This window comes from Mandrillus leucophaeus, unplaced genomic scaffold, assembly GCF_000951045.1.
Source record: "Mandrillus leucophaeus isolate KB7577 unplaced genomic scaffold, Mleu.le_1.0 Scaffold1178, whole genome shotgun sequence".
Lineage (NCBI taxonomy): Eukaryota > Metazoa > Chordata > Mammalia > Primates > Cercopithecidae > Mandrillus > Mandrillus leucophaeus.
The window spans coordinates 305,195-326,450 of NW_012100076.1; the positions used below are offsets into that span (position 1 = coordinate 305,195).

At 44.0% G+C, this 21,256-nt stretch overlaps 1 protein-coding gene across 7 annotated transcripts in view; it reads left to right on the plus strand.

Moving 5' to 3' along the window:
* Window positions 1-21,256, plus strand: part of ARNTL (aryl hydrocarbon receptor nuclear translocator-like) — a 112,727-nt gene that overhangs the window by 74,104 nt on the left and 17,367 nt on the right. For 4 of the 7 annotated variants that reach the window (XM_012001432.1, XM_012001441.1, XM_012001422.1 and 1 more), the window contains 9 exons: window positions 1,371-1,496; window positions 5,675-5,822; window positions 8,110-8,148; window positions 8,427-8,468; window positions 9,886-10,043; window positions 11,797-11,876; window positions 16,935-17,027; window positions 18,104-18,221; window positions 21,049-21,198. In XM_012001432.1, the coding sequence (XP_011856822.1) occupies window positions 5,683-5,822; window positions 8,110-8,148; window positions 8,427-8,468; window positions 9,886-10,043; window positions 11,797-11,876; window positions 16,935-17,027; window positions 18,104-18,221; window positions 21,049-21,198 (820 nt within the window). In that variant the 5' untranslated portion in view covers window positions 1,371-1,496; window positions 5,675-5,682. Of the gene's footprint in view, window positions 1-1,370; window positions 1,497-5,674; window positions 5,823-6,594; window positions 6,666-8,109; window positions 8,149-8,426; window positions 8,469-9,885; window positions 10,044-11,796; window positions 11,877-16,934; window positions 17,028-18,103; window positions 18,222-21,048; window positions 21,199-21,256 lie in introns of all 7 variants that reach the window. The other 3 variants (XM_012001463.1, XM_012001458.1, XM_012001412.1) reach the window with 3 other exon arrangements.

A 21,256-nucleotide genomic window follows, 5' to 3' on the forward strand; every position in this document is an offset into this window, starting at 1 on the left:
GCTGGGAGGATAGCGTGTGACCTAAACAGAGAATCAGATTTAGATGGAATTACGTATATTAAGCCTGGGGATTTCACATCCATTTGCTGCTGCTTTACCAGTTGAGGCTCAAGAACGAGAAGCCCAGAATTTCTGGTCACATTATTTGCATGTGCCCAGACTGGGGTTAACAGAATCCCAAAGTGAGGGTTCTTGAATCAGATTGCAATGGGGAATGAATGCCTTGGGAGGCTGGAAGCAGTTGTATTCGCAGATATTCATTTGGAGATCTCTATAACGATCGAGGCAGAGATACCCCAAAGACTGCAAGAATTAACCAGTGAAATTTGAAATGCCAAAATTTTTGCTTCAGAAAGGTCAGGAAAGCCCTGTTTAAAATCTAAATCTTGCCATCTCAAGGCAGTGCAGGGATGGATTAGGAGGATGTGGGGTGACCCTTTTCTTCCTTTCAGAGCCAGTTCCTGCCAGACACAGGAATCCTCCACATGAGTCATAGGGTGGAGAGGAGACCCCTCAGTCCTTTCAGTAAGTGGGAGGGCAGCACTGCCACGTGGCTACCATGAACCCTGTTTCAGAATTTCTTTCTTTCTTAACTTCGTATGTGCCCAGATGCACTTGAGATTCACTGATGTTTTCTTTAGACCGAGGAGCTTGCTTCAGCAGTTCGTTTCAGGTGTTGGCTCTGCTGGCATTATGTTTCGGCTTAATGTTTTCTGAAGACTTGTTTTCTGTTGTTTTTCATTGTTCTTGTTGTCTGGCTTCAGGCCACTACCTTCAACCTAGCAAGAGCTAAGTGGTGTCTTCAGCAGTGAGGTAGCTTCTGGAGGCTACCACTCTCTTGCTATGTGACTTTGGCTAGTTTTTCCACCTCTCTGTGCCTCAGTCTCTTCTGTAAAATGGAGAACACAGAAGTGTCTACCTCATAGAGTTACTTTCAGGTTTCAGTGAGTTAATCTACATGAAACAATAAGGATAGAGCCTGACACAAAATCACACTCAGCAAGTTTTCACAATTATGATTACTTGACCCCGTAGGAGAAATAAAAAAAAAACACAACTAACTTGCTTCTAAGGACATGCCCAAGAATCCAGTTTTAGTAACTTTGAAGGCATTGTTTTTCACAGAAAATATCTCCTGCCAGATTTTTTTCATGTGTTTGCAACTTAGCTTTAACAAGAAGCTGAAGGATGGCCAGGCAGCAAGGGGTGGTAAGTGCCGGTAGAATGTGACATGCTCGCCCAGCCTTCCTCCCTGTAATTAGGAATCATGAACCATCTCCACTGTCTCCCTTAGCTAATAAGAGATTTTTACACTTACGTACCTCAAAGTGACCTGTCTGGGTTTTCTTTTCTTGTGGCCCCCACTGTAGGTTTTTGGAAGAAGCTGACTGCCTGAAAAGAAATTATAAAACATGAAAATCGCTTTGAGGTGACCAAGTCCAGAGGCCCCTAACTCCTCCCAAGCTGGATCTGGGGTGTAAGAACTGTAACTTCAGGTAACAAAGTAGTATCCCATTCCTGCCCCCTGTGAACTGATGATTATTGGTAGCTTGCATGGCAATTCTTCCTTTAGGAAGCGTAGTTTCTTCCAGGAACTCTGAAACTTGGGATATTCCACCTCATGCGGTTGTTTGACTGGTCAAAAAAGGGAGTGGGGGATTCTGGATGTACTTCATGTCTGCTGCGTGGTCCAAGGGGACCAGGGCTCCATAAATCACCAAGACCCTGAGGGCAGGGCTCGGTACTCATTCCTGGCCCTGCTTCTGTAAATGTTAATGACAAAGTAACAACAATGTCACCCACCCAACAGGGTCTTTAATATGATTAAATAATCATGAAATACTTCTTGAGGGGTAAATCAGAGAGAATAGCTAGGAAATTTCTGAAAATAAAGAGCGGTGAGAGAGTATTTGTTCTGCTAGCTATTAAAATGTATTCTAAAGTGCAGTCATAAAAACAGTATGGTACTGTGATGGAAATAACTAGATCAGAGGAACAGAGTAGAGAGTCCAGAAATAGGTGATAAATCAATAAAGGTGTATTTCAGGTTAGTGACAATGGGATGTATGAGCTAGCAAATGGTGTTAGAAAACATTTCCTATCCATTAGAGGGAAATAAATTCCTAAGCTTAGGTAGTATATCAAAATAATTTCCAAATAGCATTAAATTTAAAAAATCATTAAAATCTTAGGAAAAAAGAGAATATTTATATTATTCTGGGTAAGAAAAGGCTTTTAAAACATGTCACTTTTGGTGCCACATACAAATATCGTAAACAAAGTTAAGCAAAAGGGTGGAAAAAGTGTTGGCAACATCAATGATGAACAAATTAATATTCTTGGTATACAAATTTATTCTTTCATTCAATATATATTTATTGAGCACTTAGTATGTACTAGAAAGTATTCTGGGCACTAAGGGCACAGGGAGTAATTACTGTGCCTGCTGTCCTGGTGCTTAGACCCTACTGGAGAGGACAGCCAATGAATATGGGAGATTGTGGTAGGTCACATGTTGATAAGGGCTAAGGACAAAACATTAAGCAGGGGGCTGGGCTAGGGAGGCTTGGCAGGGTTTGCATTATATGGCTATTCAAGGGGGCTTCACTGATGAAATGACATGTGAAGAAAAAGGGAAAGTCATTGAATGTCGAGCTGATAGGATTTGCTGATGGATTGAATTCAGGTTGTGAAAGAAAGGAGTCAGGATGGCTTCTAGGTTTGGGGCCTGGCAACCAGAAGGATTGACATGGGAATGACTGAGAGGCTTGGCTTGGAGAGAATTAGAGTTTTGGTTATGGATGTTTCAGTTTGACATCTCTCTTGTATATTCAAGTGAGGACGTCAGGGAGGTGGTCGGCCATAAAAATCTGTAATTCAGGGTGACATCTGGGCTGGAGATGTAAATTTGGGAGTTGTTACAGTGTTTATAGTATTTGAAGGAATGACGCTAGAGCCCCTGGAGAGCGTGTGTAGATAGAGAAGAGGGCCCAGGACATCCATGGGACCCTTCCTTGAAGTTGAGAGAGATGAGAAGGAGCCAGCCAAAGAGAGCAAAAAGGAGTGACCACTGAAATGGAAGGAATCCTGCAAGAAGGAGGATCTCCCAAGCCATGAGACAGTGAGAAGGGCGAGGTCAGCTATCCTGGATGTGCTGATGGGCAAGGAGAGAACTGGCCATTGGATCTAGCAGTGGGGAGGTCACTGGTCAGCCCGACAAGGGCTGTTTTGTGGGAATGATGGGGAGAGAATCTGATTGGAGTTGGGTTATTGAGAATAAGAGGAAAAAAACCGGAGACAGAGAAATGGGACAATAGCTGGAGGAGGATGGTATTCAAGTAAGTTTATTTTTCCCAAGATGGGAATTACATAACTCTTGTTTTCACCCAAGTGGAAATGATTCAGTAGCGTGGGGAGAGTGGATGGTGCAGGATTGGGCTGGGGCGAGGGTTCTGAAATGGTGGTCTCGAGGAGGTGGGAGAGGTAGAATCCAGGCATCAGCTGGGAAGGGATCCTAAGTAGGAGCATCTAAGGAGGTAGTGGGTGTGCACCTGCCTCTTTTCTCAGTTCACTAAGAAGCAGAGTCCTCAGCAGAGAATGGAGACTGAGGAGATGATGGAAGTTTGAGGAGAGAGGACAAAGTATGAAGTCCTTCATAGCAGAAAGAGAAAATAAATGGCCAGGGGAATGAAGCATCGCTGGGCGGCATGCAGGCCTCTAAGGGGTATGTTTTCTCCAGCCATGCCCTGTTACACAGGTGAACATGGGGTAGGAGGCCATTGTGGTAGAAAAACAGGACATGAGCAGACACAAGGGAAGACAGAAAAACGCCTGTAAACAGAAGAGCACCATCAGTAATAGCTGAAGAATACAAGTAAAAACAACGAGGTCTTTTTTTCCTCTTCAGACTGGCAAGAACTCTTGTTGGGGATAGAAATTATTGTCGCTTTTCTGGAGCACAGTGTTACAGTATGTTCCAGAATACATGTGTCCCCTTTTGACCTGTCAGTCCCACCTTTAGAAATTTATTCTAAGAAATTATCGCTCAAATGCAAGGAGATACATGCACAAAGATGTTCACCCCAGCAGTGCTTATCAAAGTGAAAAAATGGCAGTCATCTAACCAGGAGGCAACTGGTTCACTTATCTGTCGGCAGAACAGTGACAGTGGGAAACAGTAGCTCACACTCACCCTCCTGTTTGCAGATGAAGGAAGTTGGGTCCAGAGGGGGATAGTGACAGCTCCAGTCCTACTTCACGGAGCTCAGACCCCCTGACTGTAGGCAGGCACCCTGCCCAACCTCTTCAACTGGGCTTGGAGTCAGAGTCCCTTGCAAGGCACTTGTTAGGCCCTTTTCAAGGGCTGGTTTGCTTAATGCTTTTAAAATATGAGTTCTCAAAATGTTTTGCAAATTTCTTTACAATGTCTTCATTTCATCATTCATGGCTTTCCTTGCAAAGGATGCTGACAGTGGGGGAAAACAGGCCGACTGCCTGGGCCGTGATAGAGGGGACCATATTTTCCTGATTCCCAAGTAAGACTTACAGTGGAAGAAAGGATATTTTCTGCTTTCTTACAATGTTTACAAAGGTCATAACAGGATGTGAGGATGATCTGGCTGCAACATCTGTCACCCCATTGATCGCCAGGGTTGATTGAGCTGATCTGGCTGGCTAGGTGGGTGTCCCATTCCTCCCTCGCCAGTCCATGTGCGTCCCTCCCAAAGCTGTATGCTCAAAAAGGATGACCATCTCCGATAGAGGAGGACCAGTCTTTGGTCAAGGGTATATGAGTAACTGCGCTCTTCAGCTAGGACCTCCAAACAAGCTCTCAAAAGTCCTAACAGAAGTACAAAGATAATAAGGAACTTGCATTTATTCGTTTCCTTGATCATATGTTTATTGATTAGAAGAAAATACAATTAGCAGCCAGGTGTGGTGGCTCACACTTGTAATCCCAGCACTTTGGGAGGCTGAGATGGGCAGATCTCTTGAGGCTGGGAGTTCAAGACCAGCCTGGCCAACATGGTGAAACCCCATCTCTACTAAAAGTACAAAAATTAGCCAGGTGTGGTGGTGTACACCTTTAGTCCCAGCTTCCCAGCGTTTTGGGTGGCTGAGGCATCAGAATCACTTGTACCTGGCAGGTGGAGATTGTAGTGAGCTGAGATTGCACCACTGCACTCCAGCCTGGGTGACAGAGTGAGACTTTGTCTCAAAACAAGTAAAAAATAAAAATAAAATAAAATTAGCTTTGTTGGTGGAGAAAAGGGAGGAAAAATAATTAGCATTGTCGGAGAACATCTGGGATATTTGGTCCCCTCAGTGGGAACCGCCCTGGGTTGTCACTCCTAGAGTTTCTGGTTCTGGTTTAGTTTTTCCATGCCACAGCACAGGGACTGAGAATCTGCTCAGCTTCTCTAGGCTTTTATGTCTTCACCAGAAAAATGAGCGGGCGAGCTTAAATTTCCTACAAAAACTCTTAAAATAAATATGATGCTCTTTCCATTCTATCATGCCTGTTCTGGGTCCGGGGGTGTGAGAGATGCGTTAGTGCTGCTGTAAACCAGCCCCGGGTCTCCCCCAGCCCCGCCAAGCACCACCCTGGGTTTTCCACCGCTTTCGAGAGCTCATCGAAATAAACACGCCTTTGTGCCTCTTGTAACAATTCCAGATCATCCAATGGCAGACCAGAGAATGGACATTTCTTCAACCATCAGTGATTTCATGTCCCCGGGCCCCACTGACCTGCTTTCCGGCTCTCTTGGTACCAGTGGTGTGGATTGCAACCGCAAACGGAAAGGCAGCTCCACTGACTACCAGTAAGGCCTTTGGGGCATGTCTTCCTCTTGTTAAACTTGGTGTCAGTTCTTGGGCATGGAACATCTAGCAACCAGCTACTGTTTCTCCTGGAAAAGGGGATGGGAATAAAAAACCCAACTCTAGGTGGCTACACAGTTGGTTTTTGGCTTTACCTTCCCCTAGTTTGTAAGCAAGAAGGGAGCCTTCAGCACTACTGAGGCATTTAACTTCCACCTCCTATTCCCAAAATGTTCTACACCCAGGGAAAATAACAGCCTTAAGGCCAAGTTCTGCCTTTTACCCCTTTCTTCCTCTTCTTTCATTGCTCCTTTGAGCAAGAGGGTTAAGTCTATGGGTGTCATCTCAGGGGGTTCAAAGAGAGCTTAGCCCGAGGACCTCTCTGAGGAAGACAGCAAGTGTCAGGTGCTTAATGAATGTTTATGGGAGGAATGAGTGGAGGTCCTCTCTGAAAACAATTTAGGAACATTGATATTGTCCTGAAACATTATTTAAATTAGTATGAACTTGTTATATTAAATAGTATTTTTGTTTATTTTTAGACTTAATGACTTTTCATTTAAGTAAATTTTCACACTCACAGTCATCCCTTCTATATATGTACAAACACCTCGGGAATAAGGCAGTGTAGAACATTCAAAGGCACATTTTCTTTTGCCTAAGCACCTGCGTGGAATCTTACCCAAATGTCCATTTAAGAGGTTTTCTTTTGTTTAATGAGGGAAAATCTCCGAGGAGGTATCCCCCCTACAGCAGATGTCCTTTCTGCTGAAGTTCACAGGTCGAATTTGGGGAGCACAATGGCTGGAGGTCAGATGCCCACTAGGAGATGCTATGATTAATATGTAAGTTATCCCAGATGATTAAGACAGCCAACACCCAGGGGCTGGAGAGTGGGTATGAGGGCTGTGAGGGCGTTCTTCCATAGCAGTAACTCCCCAGCAGAAAGACTGTGAGATGTTGGCCACAAACCCTTTGTCTTGAGCAAGCGCTGAGGGAGCCACTGATATGTTCTAAGGCCTCTGTCATGTAGACCTGTGGGTTCCAGCTTGGTCACCACCCAAGATTTCCCTTGTGGACTCTGGTTTGCTAATCTTCTGTAATTCATGGAGACTCAATTAATTAAGCAACCGTAATCCCTTTCATTATCTTTTAATGTAACTGAAGTCATCTATGACTGTCAGGCAGAGCTTTTTCTCACCTGAGATTATCACCTGGCCTCAAGGAACAGATAGAATTCTAGACAAAAGGGATGGGGGAATTTTTGTTTTTCCGTGCTGCCTGCATGATCTCTGAACTTTAGAACTAGCTGGAGAAACCTTCTGCCTGTGAGGAACCCCAGGGCATCTGATTGGGAACACTGTTCTAGAATGCCCACGATATGATCCAGTGCTCCTAGAAACAGCTATTTTTGCCCTTGGGATTACATTGTTTGAAGGGCCATGATCTCTCTTTTCCTATGGGATAAAGGAAAAAGGAGAGAGGCCCAGCTGGCAGTCCATGCCCTCCTGATAAATGTATGGATAGGAGAAGGCTGTGAGGGGGGTTTGGAACTCCTTCCTCTGGGGATTTCAGTCTCTTTTCTTCTACTGAACCACAGGATGCAACGAAACTTGGATTTCTGGAGTCTGTGAAAGGGAGGGAGATCTTTGCTGTGACCCCAGGACCCTCTGTGGCCCTCAGCCCCACTACGCCCCTCCATCCCAATTCCTGAAGTCTAGGGGTTCCCATCTAACTGAGAAGCAGAACACTTGGCAGCAGTGCCTTTGGAAAGCTGCCTGGGGCTCTGCTCAGTACTTTGTTGGTACTTTAATTCCACCCTCCTCACTTCACCCCTTCCCTGCCAAATAGATATGTGTGCACATTTATTTTTGATGCTCAATATGTTTTGCAAATGGAATAAGCTTCATTTATCCAGAATTATGGGGATAATGAGAGGTTAGAGGTATTTCGAGCCTATGGTTAACTAAGCATTTTTATAAACACTACATATTCCCAATTTTCAAACAATCAGAATATGGTAAAATATATATTAACACACAGATTCTTTTGGGATGATAACTTTTGTTTGATAACCTGAGAAGCTGGTCCAGGTTTTATAGTAAGTTCAAGTTAATTTCTGTTTGTTTGTTTGTTTTACCCTTATTATACATCATTAATCGATACTGTGGCTGTTCCAGCTTTCTAATTGTTTGGTTTCTGGATAAATGAGAGCCTTCTGTCTTACGATAAGAAGCTCTTCTGTATGTCTTTATTAACATGCAGTCACATTCTCTTTTGTTTTTTCAGAGAAAGCATGGACACAGACAAAGATGACCCTCATGGAAGGTACCATGAACCTAGTAATTTGAACTTCAGCATCCTTATAGCCATTTTCTTTGCACTGTTACACATTCTATTACTTGGGGCAGCACCCATGTCCTCGACTGGAGATGAGCAAGGAGGCTGTGAGCCTGTGGGCTCACACTGTGTCCCTTCAACCCCCAATCCCCTTGTGTGTCTGCAGAGAGATGACAGGGATCGGGCAGAAGAAAACAGCAATGTGTAACTTTGCCATTCATCTCCAGGGAATTATGTTTTTATCTTTTGCTTTTTCCTCCCCCCAGGTTAGAATATACAGAACACCAAGGAAGGATAAAAAATGCAAGGTAATCTTGGACCTCATTTTGTCTACAAAGCGTTCTAGTTCTGGTTGCTTAGAGAGCAGCTAAGGAGGCTCTGCATGTTCGTTCCTGTCTAAGAGTCCTGTTGGGCACTGTCACCTCCTCAGGGAACAGGCAGGTAGTGGGCCTTGGCCAAGGTGGCCTTCTGCCCTCCATGCTCTCCATACTGGGCTGGCCTTTACTCTTTGCTGTCTAAGCACCTTTAACCTGAAGGGGATTTGAAGGTAGCAGAAATCAGTCAAGGCTCAAGTTTTTTCCCAATCTTCAGCAGAGGACGTCTTCCTGACTGGAGCACCCTCCACAGGAGACATGGCTCAGTGATTTGCGTCTTCCTGACTGGAGCGCCCTCTACAGGAGACATTGCTCAGTGATTTGCGTCTTCCTGACTGGAGTGCCCTCCACAGGAGACATGGCTGGGACTTGCTTCTGACAGGGGCTCCTATTGCACTGCGAGTTGCAACTGAATGCACCACACGGGGCACGCTAGGTGCCTCTAGTAGATTCTCTGCCTGGGTCCTTCCTGCCTCCAGCCACACTTGCTGACCTCTTCCCATTGGGTCCTCAGTTCTGCCGTTAGTACCAGGCTGTGTTCTGAGGCTGCATCATGACAGACTGATACAGGGGGCTGCAGAAATTGGCTGCCCTAAGGCTTCAAGCTCTTCCCTCAGAGGCCAGCCTTGGCAGGAGCTCTGTATCTGTGGCAGCTGCAGCAAACTGAATTTCCATAGTTGCTGCACTTCCTTAGGAGGACCGTCACCAATGGCAGATGCACATCAGTCAGTGTCAGCCTGCCTCAGCAGGCAGCCACTTCCGGGAGGGAGGAGTGTGACATTCCTCAGGGGAGGCTCCTGGGGACAGATGTAGCATCTGCTGCACCTAGGTGGAGTCCTGGTTGATCCAAGGATGATGGTGTTGGTTACTGGGTGCCCTAGTCAGTGAGGCTGTGACTGGAAAGAAGTGGTGCCCTGCCCAGGTCACACGGCCACACAGCGGGCTCCTCACAGACCTCAGGGACAGCCCACGGGGCTCTGGATGCTCTGTGCTATGAAGCCACCACCTCCCTTCTCTGTCCTTTCACCCCCATTTCAAAATCCAATTTTGCAAAGGCTGAGAGGAAAAGAAATGAAGAGAAATGAACAATTCAGTTTACTCTGAAAAGACAATTTTTGTAGCTTTTCTCCTGAATTCTAAGGATGAGGTAAACATAAACTAATACTGACCTGGCAGTGAGACCATTTTCTTGGAGACTTCAGTAGAAAAGTCTAATTTTGAACATTCTGCAGATTCTAAATTTGCCTTGTCAGATGAACATTGAAAACAGTTACAACTCATTTATTTTTGTCGTCTTTTCTTGATGCTTGGTTACATTTTATAAGAAATCGTTTTTCATATTGTTGTTCAGGGAAGCTCACAGTCAGATTGAAAAGCGGCGCCGGGATAAAATGAACAGTTTTATAGATGAGTTGGCTTCTTTGGTACCAACATGCAACGCAATGTCCAGGAAATTAGATAAACTTACTGTGCTAAGGATGGCTGTTCAGCACATGAAAACATTAAGAGGTGAGACCCTGGGCTCTATTGTCCTTTATATCCTTGCCCACAAATGTTACCACCCTTGCCTAGAATGTTCCTGTCCCTAAGGCAAATGTTTATTACTTGCAATTATGTAGCCTTGAGTAGTATGCCTTTACTTTTCAGCAACAGCCGTGATGCCAAATGAAGTGATTATTGAGCTTATGTGGGTTTTGACATGCAATTTTGCAGTCACACATTCTCAGAGCATAGAAACTATGTGCTTTGCACATCTCTGTATATGCATGTAATCAGGCTATGTGCCTATCAGACACGATACTGCTCTGATGTCTCACATCTTGCCTATGTTTGTGCCTGGATCCCATCCTTACAATTATGACACGCAGAAATGTAGGTGCACACAGTGACACAGAAAAGTCAGTTTCAAAGATGAAAATGCATCATGGTTCCTTTGAAAAGTGAGTCACGGGTTGCGGGTTCTCGCGGCATTTTGTTGTCAGGAATGAACACTGAAGATATTTTCATCTTCCTGGAATTTTCCCGAACCAGATCCACTCTTTGTGAGGGAGGCAGTATTTTCCTTCTTTTCTGAGTGTGGGGAGGGTGAGAAAACAGAGGCAGAAAAGTGGAAGTGACTTATCCAAACCACAAGAGAAATCTGAAATATATCAGGCATTTTAGTGAATGCTGTTCCTGGAATTTTCCATAGCTAGTCTTGGACTTTTGGAGGAAATTGGAAAGTGGGCGCTCAGTCAGATCTCTGACCTGCGTGGTAGAATTGCGTCTTTTTATATTTGCACAAAGCCACCAGAAATAAGAAGTAACTGGTTTTGTCTGACTTTAGATCATTATCCAAAAATATAAATGTTGTATCCTGTGCTGGGAGAATGACATTTAAAAATTCATATTAGCAAAGATAACACGGGTTAAATTATTATAAACTAATTTCTATTAAATTGGAAATAAGTGGCAAATCTCAAGTTACAATAAAGAGCAGGGATAGGGATCAATTGAATGGTTGCAACACGTCCTGTCTCCCTCCCTCCCCATGGCACTTTGAATTGTTACAGATCCGTTTCATTTTATTCTTTCACTATTCCACTCGCTCTTCTGCAGACTCCAAATCATTTACTGCTGGCATTTTTCTCTATTAAGTGATTGTTCTCCTGAAAAATGCCAGACTGACAACCTTTTAAGCATAAGTCTTGTCCCCTTTCAGTCCTGGGAGTGGGAGCTGCACTGACTGAAGCAATGCATTCCTCCACATTGCCGCACTCATTTAACTCACCCCGATGAAGAGGCACTCACATTAAATGCCTTCCGCAATATATTTACTCAGGGCCTGGCAGACTGGATGGGTTCCCAAGAACATTTAGAGTGGTGATTTGAAGGACTACCAGACAACCCATTTAATACAGATCTTAGGAAGAGGGAACTCTCTGAGGAGCCTCTACCAGTTTACTTCCAGAGCTGCCTTCTCTCTTAGAAGCAGATTGTTAAACTTCCTTCTGTTATCTCTTGGTTTTCCCTGTAATGAGAAAAACAGGCATGTTAGGTCTCCTGTGGGTAACAGTGTTCTCTTTTCCATGGTATTATCTTTGGCTTACAGCATTCCGTCCAAAGCCAGATCTAGGCCCATCTCAGTTAAGGCCTAAACAACAAAATTTAAATACCAGGTCACAGGGACTAGGCCACTTGCAAAAGGTTAGAGGCAGCAAATTAGAATGAGACATTTTCTGAATATCAAGTATACCAATACTTTCTCTTTTTCCCCCCTAAGGTGCCACCAATCCATATACAGAAGCAAACTACAAACCAACTTTTCTGTCAGACGATGAATTGAAACACCTCATTCTCAGGGTATGTTCAATTATAGGATTGTTTTACAACATTTGTTTTGATAAATTTTCAAGTAAGTAGCAGCATGTGGGAATTTGATGTTTCAACACTGAGCTTTTTTTTAGGCCTGCTTCCTCTCTCGGGTCCCTCCCTTTATCTTATTGTTTGGACAGGCTTCACATTTCTTCCACAAAACCATTCTCCTCCTCTTTTAACCTCATCTAGGCAAAAATGGAAGGCCTATGCTACTGCAATTTTAAATCAGAAGAGGCAAGATTTGTTAAAAATAAGAGGGATTTAAGAATCACATTTCTGCATGAAGATTTTAGGAAGGGACTGAAACCAACAACAATTGAGACTTTCTTTTCACCTGATTTAACCACTAGCACAAAAAAAGTCCACCTAAATCTTTACACCAAAATCCCATCAAAACAACAAAACTGTGGCTCACGCCTATAATCTCAGCACTTTGAGAGGCCAAGGCGGGCAGATCGCCTGAGGTCGAGTTTGAGACCAGCATGGCCAACGTTGAAACCCTGTCTCTACTAAGAATATAAAAATTAGCTGGGTGTGGTAGCAGGTGCCTGCTTGGGAGGCTGAGACATGAGAATCGCTTGAACCCGGGAGGTAGAGGTTGCAGTTGAGCCGAGGTCACGCCACTGCACTCCAGCTTGGGCAACAGAGTGAGACTCTGTCTCAAAAATCAAGGAAACAAACAAACTTCCAAAGACTAGTGGTCCAAATAAGAAAAATAAATGCAAGAGGTATATGCTTTCACTTGCTTGACTTGAGTGCGCTCTCTGTCTTGCTAAATCTCTGCTGGGAGATGGTTGAGGTGGCACTGTGGGAACCTGTTGTCTTCCATGAGGAATTAGGTCTGCACAGGGCTCTAAGTAGTGTTACTAGGTAAAGTGAGATTAACTTTGGAATTGAAGGGAAAGAAACTGAATTCAGAAACGTGTTCTTGCAAATTGTAAACAGAAGAATAGAAAAACGTTAACTAAAAGGAAGGATACCTGCTTCCACCTCCCACGAAGTCAGGGCTGACCTTACTTGCACAGCCTACAGAATCTGCATACCCATCTTTGAGCAGAAGTTTGCAAAGCCCTGGAGTAGAAGGTAGTCCATCTGGAATTTTGCATCATCACTATCCATTTTCAGCTCTCTGTAAGCCTGGCCTGTCTGCTCACTCCAGCATTCTCTATTTATCTCCTCATGACGTGCTATCTCAAATTGGAAAGCATTCACCTGCGAGGACCAGAAGACCTGATGAATAAATAGAGTTTCATTTCTCAAGTATAACTGGTCTGGAGTAGGTTATGTGGGGTTGCTGCAGTGGTTCAATGAGGTCAATAGGAACCAGGTTCTTTCTGTCTTTGCACTCAGCCACACCAAGCTAGCATGCTAGCTTGTTTCCTTAATGTAGCCGGGTACCTCTGCCAGGTCTAAGTAGCCAGACCCACTGTAAAAATAGGGGTAAATGAAACTCTAGTCTGGCTGTCCTTTTTATCAAGAGAGGATACACCTTCCTGAAAACTCAATAGTGGACTTCACCTTATCCAAAAGTGTGTCACTTGGTCACACCTGGCTGCAGGGCAGGGTGCAGAAGCAAGTGTGTATAGATTTTCCAGCCTCCCTGATGGAGACAGGCAAGAGAGAAGGGGCCTAGGAATGGTGTTGGGAATTGGCTCCCCCAACAGTGTTTGCCACACACACTTTCCAGAGCCACATGCATTTGCTCGATTCCTTCCAGAAATGACTCCCACAACCCAATATAGCATGTCAACTGTGGTCTGGTTGGCCTGAGGATGAATGGGGCTAGTGCCTTCCTTGCCAAAAAAGCCATCTCATTAGTACCGCATCATTTGGGGCAGCTGCAGTACTGCCCCCTCCCCGTTCTCTCCTGAATATGAATTATTGTTAGGTCAGGTTTTTTACATCTTGTATAGGTGCTTTTTTGAACTTAAGATAGGACTTCTCTTTCATTCCTGTCAAAACCTGTTTGTTGAATGGCCCCACAGTCCAGCTTGTCATTAATGACCCTTGGAATCTTTGTGTGACTTGTAGATCCAATACATGCCTCTGTGCCTTTCATCCTTGTTTATTCATAAACTCAACAAATATTTTTGTATACTTAATAGATGCATGGCATTGTTCTAGGAACATCCAAATCAATGATAAACACTTTAGGGTGGGACCAGGCTCCCGATCAAGTGAGTGATGGTGTTTTGGTTACCACTCCCAGGACACAGTTATTCAAACACCCAGCTCTGTCCATCTCTCCATCCTTTTCATAAAAATGTCTATGTTCTCAGAGAGGATTTGCTGAGGTTAAAATATGACCGACGTCTGTAGCATCTCGAGAGCTGCCATCGGTGCCAGCTTCGTGGGCTTGCGACCTCTGCAGTTTCACAGGGCCCCATGCTTGGTTTAATGCCCTGTCACCATCTTGAAAATGTAATTTTTGAGCAAGGATCCCTGCATTTTCATTTTGTACTGGGCCCCACAAATTATGTAACTGGTCCTGATTCCCATACTGGTAACAGATCTGCAGCTGTAGATGTGATAGGCATGCCTCTATCTCTTTCATTCTTGCGTATTCATGAATCCAACAAACACTTTTGTGTACTTACTAGAGGCTTGGCATTGTTCTAGGAATGTCCAAATCAATGACATTTGAGGTTGGGGTACAGGCTTGATTATTTTAAGAAAAAGAATCTGTCTTTATTTCATTCATATATATATATATGTAAAATAATTATCAAGCAGAGTCCTGTGGATGGACAAATTTAAAAATAAATAAAACAAGCTCCTTTTGCAATGGCACATGCTTAATCGTTTTCTTTTTATTGCTTTTCTTAATAATTTTCTATCAGATACCCATACTTACCAGGGTATGGAACAAGGATTAAAATGCTATCTCAGCTAAATACTTCATGTTGGGCTTGTCTTTTCTACTCCTTTGTTTTATGCAGCACTCAAGAGTGATCTCTCTTGCCTGATGAAGCTTTTGTCACCTCTCTGGCACGTCAGTGGCTGTGAAATGCTGTCCAATCCCTTATCACTTCCAGGGGCCCAGTTCCAGGGACTTGCTTCAACAGAAAGCCAGGTCCACTCAGATGATGTTCAGACAGTTTGGTTGCAGGAGCTGGACTTCTGCTTTTCCTCAGCAATGCAAAATGGACAAACTGCTTTCTTTACTAAGTGCTTTCAAAATATCTTTAATAAAGTGTATGTCAGGGATCAGTCAACTGTATCAGTTTACAATGTCTACATTACTTCTTCATGTTTTAAAAACCAGGCAGACCGTACCAGGGCCTCTCTGTCATTTATTAACCAGCACTGTCTTCCCAAGAGTGACCCTACCACTGGCTGGCCCTGTGGCTCTGTGGTGCTGGTAGTGTTCTCACAGCTTCTGTTCCTTAGCTGTCCTTTGGGCCCGGCTCCTTCACAGATGGTCTGCCAGCCAGGGTGCTGTGGAGTTGGAATGTCCAGAGCCTCCCCCTGCTGATGCATTCACTGCTTTGGAACCTGCTGGCTTTCCCCTGGAGTGTTGAAATAGCTTTACCCATGTTGTCGGTTCAGGCCTGACCCTGCCCAGCATTACCTCCAGGGTGTCACAGTTCCCTTCTGTCCAGGTACCTTTCAAGCCACATTGCCACATCAATGAAAAGCCTCAAAAACACTTCTGTGAGATATAAGATTATCTGCAAGGCAAACGAGGAAGTTATTAATACCCTATTTGTTGACAGAATGAGGCTTCCAGCAGATGGTGCTTGGAAAGTTACTTCCCCCTCACTGTCATCCCTTGCCCCTGGGCCAGCTTAGGGACCTAACTTAGGAAAGGCTCCTCCCCAGCTTCCTTCTGGCTGAGTAGCCTGCCAGGGTCTCACAGCAACAGTGATTCTGTTCCCCTCTCACTCATGTCTTCTGTCCCAGCACAAGTGCATGCACTATTCTTTTACCTTCTGGCACATTAATTCATTTCCTAGTTCCTTGAATTAAACTACATCATGAAGGCCCTTTTGTGGAAAAAGAGAACAGAGTTTCTCTGTATTTTTCCAAAGAACAGATTGAGGACCAGTGAATAAGGTGAGAAACTAGCCCACTGTGTATTAGAACCAAGGAGGGCTGAGTCATAAGAGCAAGGGCATGACAGAGTGGGGCGCACCCTCCTTGTCACCGGAAGACCCCAGCAGGAATTGAGTGGTTGTATGTCTGGAAGGCAGTGGGTGGAATTCACACATATGCTGACAAAACAGCCCAAGCTCTCAGGCACTATAGCTTGGGTATTTACCTGCTTCAGTCTCTTTACCAAATGTTGTCCTGTCTTAATGACTGGCTTTATTGGAACATTTAGATTTTTCCCTGTATTTAAACTGAAGAAAGGGGTAAGAAGAATCTAAGTGGCGGGGTGGAGGGGTTTGCTTTTCTTGTCTCACTTGGAATGCAAATAGTCCAGCCCTGGATGGAGGGATAACATTTGAGAGTAGTAGTTCTCAGCCCTGTGTATGTTAGAATCACATTAACGTGGAAGTGGGATGGGTTTAAAAAATGCCCCAGTGATCAGCCCCATGCCAGACCATCAGCATTAAAACAAAAACAAAAAACACTACTCCAAATGTTGAGAACCACTGTTTTAGAGAGCTCCCTGTACATGGAGGTTTTCAAGTTGAAGGCAGATGGTGGCTGAGATGTTAGAGAGGGGATTTTTCAAGAGTCCTTCCAAATTTCAGATTCTGACTCTCCATAGAGTTGTTATAATTAGAGCAAAGAAGTATGATTTCTCTGGACCATGATACCTTCAAAAGAATATGTACAAGCTGAATTCTGCTTTGAAATAGAACTTACTTTAATTGGACTTTTTTTCTATAATAATTAGATGATATGTAGAAACACACACACATACACACACACAATTTGTTTTCAGCATCCTGCACTCAGGATATCACTGAAACTGTCAGTGATTGTTCCTGTGCTTTGGATGCTTAGAAGGCACATCCTCTATTAGTTATCAGGGGGATTACAAGTTATCTTTCCTAAAGTATGAGAAATTGATTATCCATTTTTCCTGATTAGGCAGCAGATGGATTTTTGTTTGTCGTAGGATGTGACCGAGGGAAGATACTCTTTGTCTCAGAGTCTGTCTTCAAGATCCTCAACTACAGCCAGGTATTGTTCATGCTCCTGTTGGTGGCGGGCAGCCTCACAGCAGTCAGAAGTGTCATTCAATTTTGTCAGAATAATTATGGTATACAAGTCACATGTGAACTTCTTCCAGAAAATTCTTAACTTCTTAACAGATAAATTAATTTGGACTTAGAACAGTCTGGTAATATGTTCCATATTCCCCCCATTGGAAGATCTGACTCTGATCTGATCAGTAGCATTATGGCTTTCTTCTATTGCTGCAAAATAAATATCCCACAATATGTGGCGGGACAGAGGGTAAGAGGCTATCTGACAAGGGAGAAGGGTAGGCAGGTAACACAGTAACAGAGAATACGACACTTGGAAATCCACTCCATACTGTGTTTGCAGTGCTGTGTCACTTCTTAGCTCTATTGAACCTCAGTTTACTCTAAAAATGGATGATGATAACCTATAGGATCAAATAAGAGTAACATTTATAAACGCTTCTAGAACAGAGCTTTTCACCTGTTATGTCCCCCAGAGCTTTTATTCATTTATTCATTCACTCACTGACACACTGGTATTTGCATGGAAGCTTGGTAGGCAGAAGACTTGAAGAATCAAAATGACATTTATGTAAATTAGAATTAATGTAAATTTAATTTTTCCAAAGATTTCTGCTCTTTTTAGTCTCAGAGCAAAGTTATGGAGGAAGTTGCTGTTATCTCTCTGTTAATAGACAAGGTGACTGAAGCATATGATATGCGTAACTTGCTTGAGAACAGAGAGGCTGAACAGCAGAGCTGGAGTCAGAGCCCACCCCTATCTTCCGCCTTCTGAGGTCTTACAGGGGAATTCCAAGATTATTGCCTTAGAAGAGCATGAACTATATAATTGAGGGTTTTCCTCTCACGTTATCAAAATTAACCTCCAGATGTCTCCTTCCTTGTGTCTAGGCAAAGTGGTTGGACATATGTACAGGTTCACATAGGAAAAGTTTGAGGTCTCATGCACAAAAACACAAAGACAACATGCAGACTGTGTGCGCTTACTTGTTGCGTAATTGATTTTCTGCATGCGGTTGACTTGCCATGTTTAACATTTCATCTCCACAGAATGATCTGATTGGTCAGAGTTTGTTTGACTACCTGCATCCTAAAGATATCGCCAAAGTCAAGGAGCAGCTCTCCTCCTCCGACACTGCACCCCGGGAGCGGCTCATAGATGCAAAAAGTGAGTACCACAGAGGCCTTGCATTTCCTCAGCACTCACAGGCAGCCAACCCTGAGTGAGCAGAGGGTGAGTGTGTGTGATGGGCTCAGTCTTTCCAGTCCTACTTCTCTGTCGTCTTTCTGGGGCACCAGAGCTATCTTTGGCTAAATGGAATTATTTATGTTCTTTTGGGTTTATTTTACATAAGAAGAAAAAAATCTCGTGTCCAAATTTATTGAAAAGAAGAGCTATTTAGACTGGATTCTTTCTGATTTTTAGACTTCTCTTTTTTCTTTCAGAATCTAGAAAATCCCAGTTGTATGCTCCTGAGTTTAAAGGGCTAAGTTTGATTTGTTCTCTCAGAACAAATGGGCTCTATTTACCTGAGTTGCACACAGGCAGCCTCATAAAAGAAAGAAAACGTCAACTATAAATATGGTGTTTCTTCAACCAAAGTGTTCCTCTTTAGGTTGGCTCCCCCACCTGGCTTTCTTCTTGCAGTAGTGGAACCACCATTCACATCAACCCCTCTGCCCCCGGCTTCCTGCTACTGCACACACTCCTGTGCAAGGCCCCAGTAGCTGTCATCTACTTTAGTCCTGTGGGAGGCTGTGCACTCCTACAGTTAAGAATGAGGACTCTGGCTGGGTGCGGTGGCTCACACCTGTAATCCCAGCACTTTGGGAGGCCAAGGCAGGTGGATCTCTTGAGGTCAGGAGTTTGCAACCAACCTGGCCAACATGGCAAAACCCTGTCTCTACTAATAATACAAAAACTAGCCAGGTGTGGCAGTGCATGCCTATAATCCCAGCTACTTGGGAGGCTGAGGCAGGAGAGTTTCTTGAATCCAGGAGGTGGGGGTTGCAGTGAGCCGAGATCGTACCACTGCCTGTCTCTTATACACATCTAGATGTGTATAAGAGACAGGGAGATTACTGGGCTCATTCCAGCTCCACCATTCACTAACTGTGTGACCTTGAGCAAGTTACTAAGTTACTTAACCTCTCTCTGTCTCAGTTTTCTCATTTATGGAAGAGTACCTATTTCATTGGGTTGTTGTGAGGATTGAAAGTGTTAATGTATATAAAGTAGGCCGAACAGTTCCTAGCACATAGCAAGAACAGTATCAGTGTTGCATTCACGTTGGCCCAGTGCAGTCATGGCCTAACTAATGTCCTGCCCTCAAGCTGTCCATGTTAATCCCTGGAAAGAAACACCACCAGAGGAATCTCCTTCAAATCATCTTCATTACAGTACTCCTCTTGTTCCTAAAAGTAAGGTGCAGACTTTGGTATCTGTTGTCCTTTATAGTCTAGCCTTGGATTTTTTAGTGACCTTAGGAGAAAAATATGAATGGCATTTGGTCCTTACCTTTGAGGCTCTTAGCATATAGTCAGAGAAACGAGGAGACAGACAGCACCCTGCATAGTAATAGGTGCAGCCACAGAAATAGTGCCAGGCATAGAGAACGGATGATTAATTCTCATGTGGGCGCAAGGACAGGCATCACTGAGTAGATGACAACCGAGGTGGGTTTGAAAAGATGAATTAATGTTTGCCAGGTAATGAAGGGAGGAAGAGAGAAGAGGAAACATCATCTGTGGACAGGTGCAGGGGTGTGGAGCCACATGGCATGCTTGGTGCTATTGGACAAAACATGCGGGGAGGGGAAGGGCTGAAGCATGAAGACCTTTTGTTCTGTGGGGACACAGTGAAGAGCTCTGAGTTGGGTGTGGCAGGCTTGGATTGGCATTCTAGGGGAGATCGCAGAGTGGGCAATGTGGGAGGTAGATGGGAGGGGAGGAAGCCCAGAAGGAGCCCTGGGCAGCGGCCATTCCTTGGCACACTTGCTCGCCTGATTTCCATGGGTGTGTTTTCCCTCGGCTTCTGTACTGACACCTAGCCAGTGTTTGGTAAGGAGGTGTGCACCTCAGAATCACCTGGGAGCTTTTCAACATAGTCATGCTCCACCCCCAGAGATTCTAATTTGGTTTTTCCAGACAGCACAGTCCAATAGAAACATAATGCAAACCACAAACATGAGCCACATGTGTAATTTTATATTTTCTGGTAGCCAGATTTTAAAAAATAAAAATAAATGTAAAATTAACTCCAAAATATTATTTCAGCATGTAATAATTATAAACAATAAGTTCGTTCACATTCTTTTATTTTTCTGTACTGTCTTTGAAATCCTGTGTGTATTTCACACTTATAGCACATTTCAATTTAGAAAAGCCACATTTCAAGTGCTCAGTAGCTGCATGCAGCTAGTGGCTAATGCATTGGACAGCACAGATCTACAGTGGGGTCCAGGAATCTGTAGGTTGATCACGCATCCAGGGGATTCTGGCCTACAAGCCAGGTTGAGAACTTAAGGCAGTCCTGCTCCCTCCTTTCCTTCCCAATATCCATATCCTACTCATCCTTCAGTGCCAGCCCAAGTTCTTTCTCCTCTGGGAAGCACAGGTTGTCTTTGCCATTTATTTGGCACTAATCTTATATCACCCTGTCCTATTATTAATCTTTTCTTGGTGCACGTCCATTTCCCCTTTGTCAGCCATAAGTTTCTGTTGGGCAAGAACCCCATAGTATATTTCTTTTCATCCCCAGAGTACCTAATCAATTTATTTAGTAGCACGCTCTATGTGATTTATAAACATTTCCAGACTGACAACACACCTATCCATGCTGCATCTGTTAAAGCGTACACTAGGGAGATATTTGTCTCATGTCATCATTATAAAACAGTGAGGCAGGCAAGAAAAGGCTTTGCTCAAGGTCACACTCCCCCTCCTGACAGACAACACTGCTCTCAGTTTATCACATTTTGTGTATTGATTTGCAGCTGGACTTCCAGTTAAAACAGATATAACCCCTGGGCCATCTCGATTATGTTCTGGAGCACGACGTTCTTTCTTCTGTAGGATGAAGTGTAACAGGCCTTCAGTAAAGGTTGAAGACAAGGACTTCCCCTCTACCTGCTCAAAGAAAAAAGGTAACAATTAAAACCCTGTGACAGGTGAAGCTTGCTTTCTACAGCGGAGCTCTCAGCA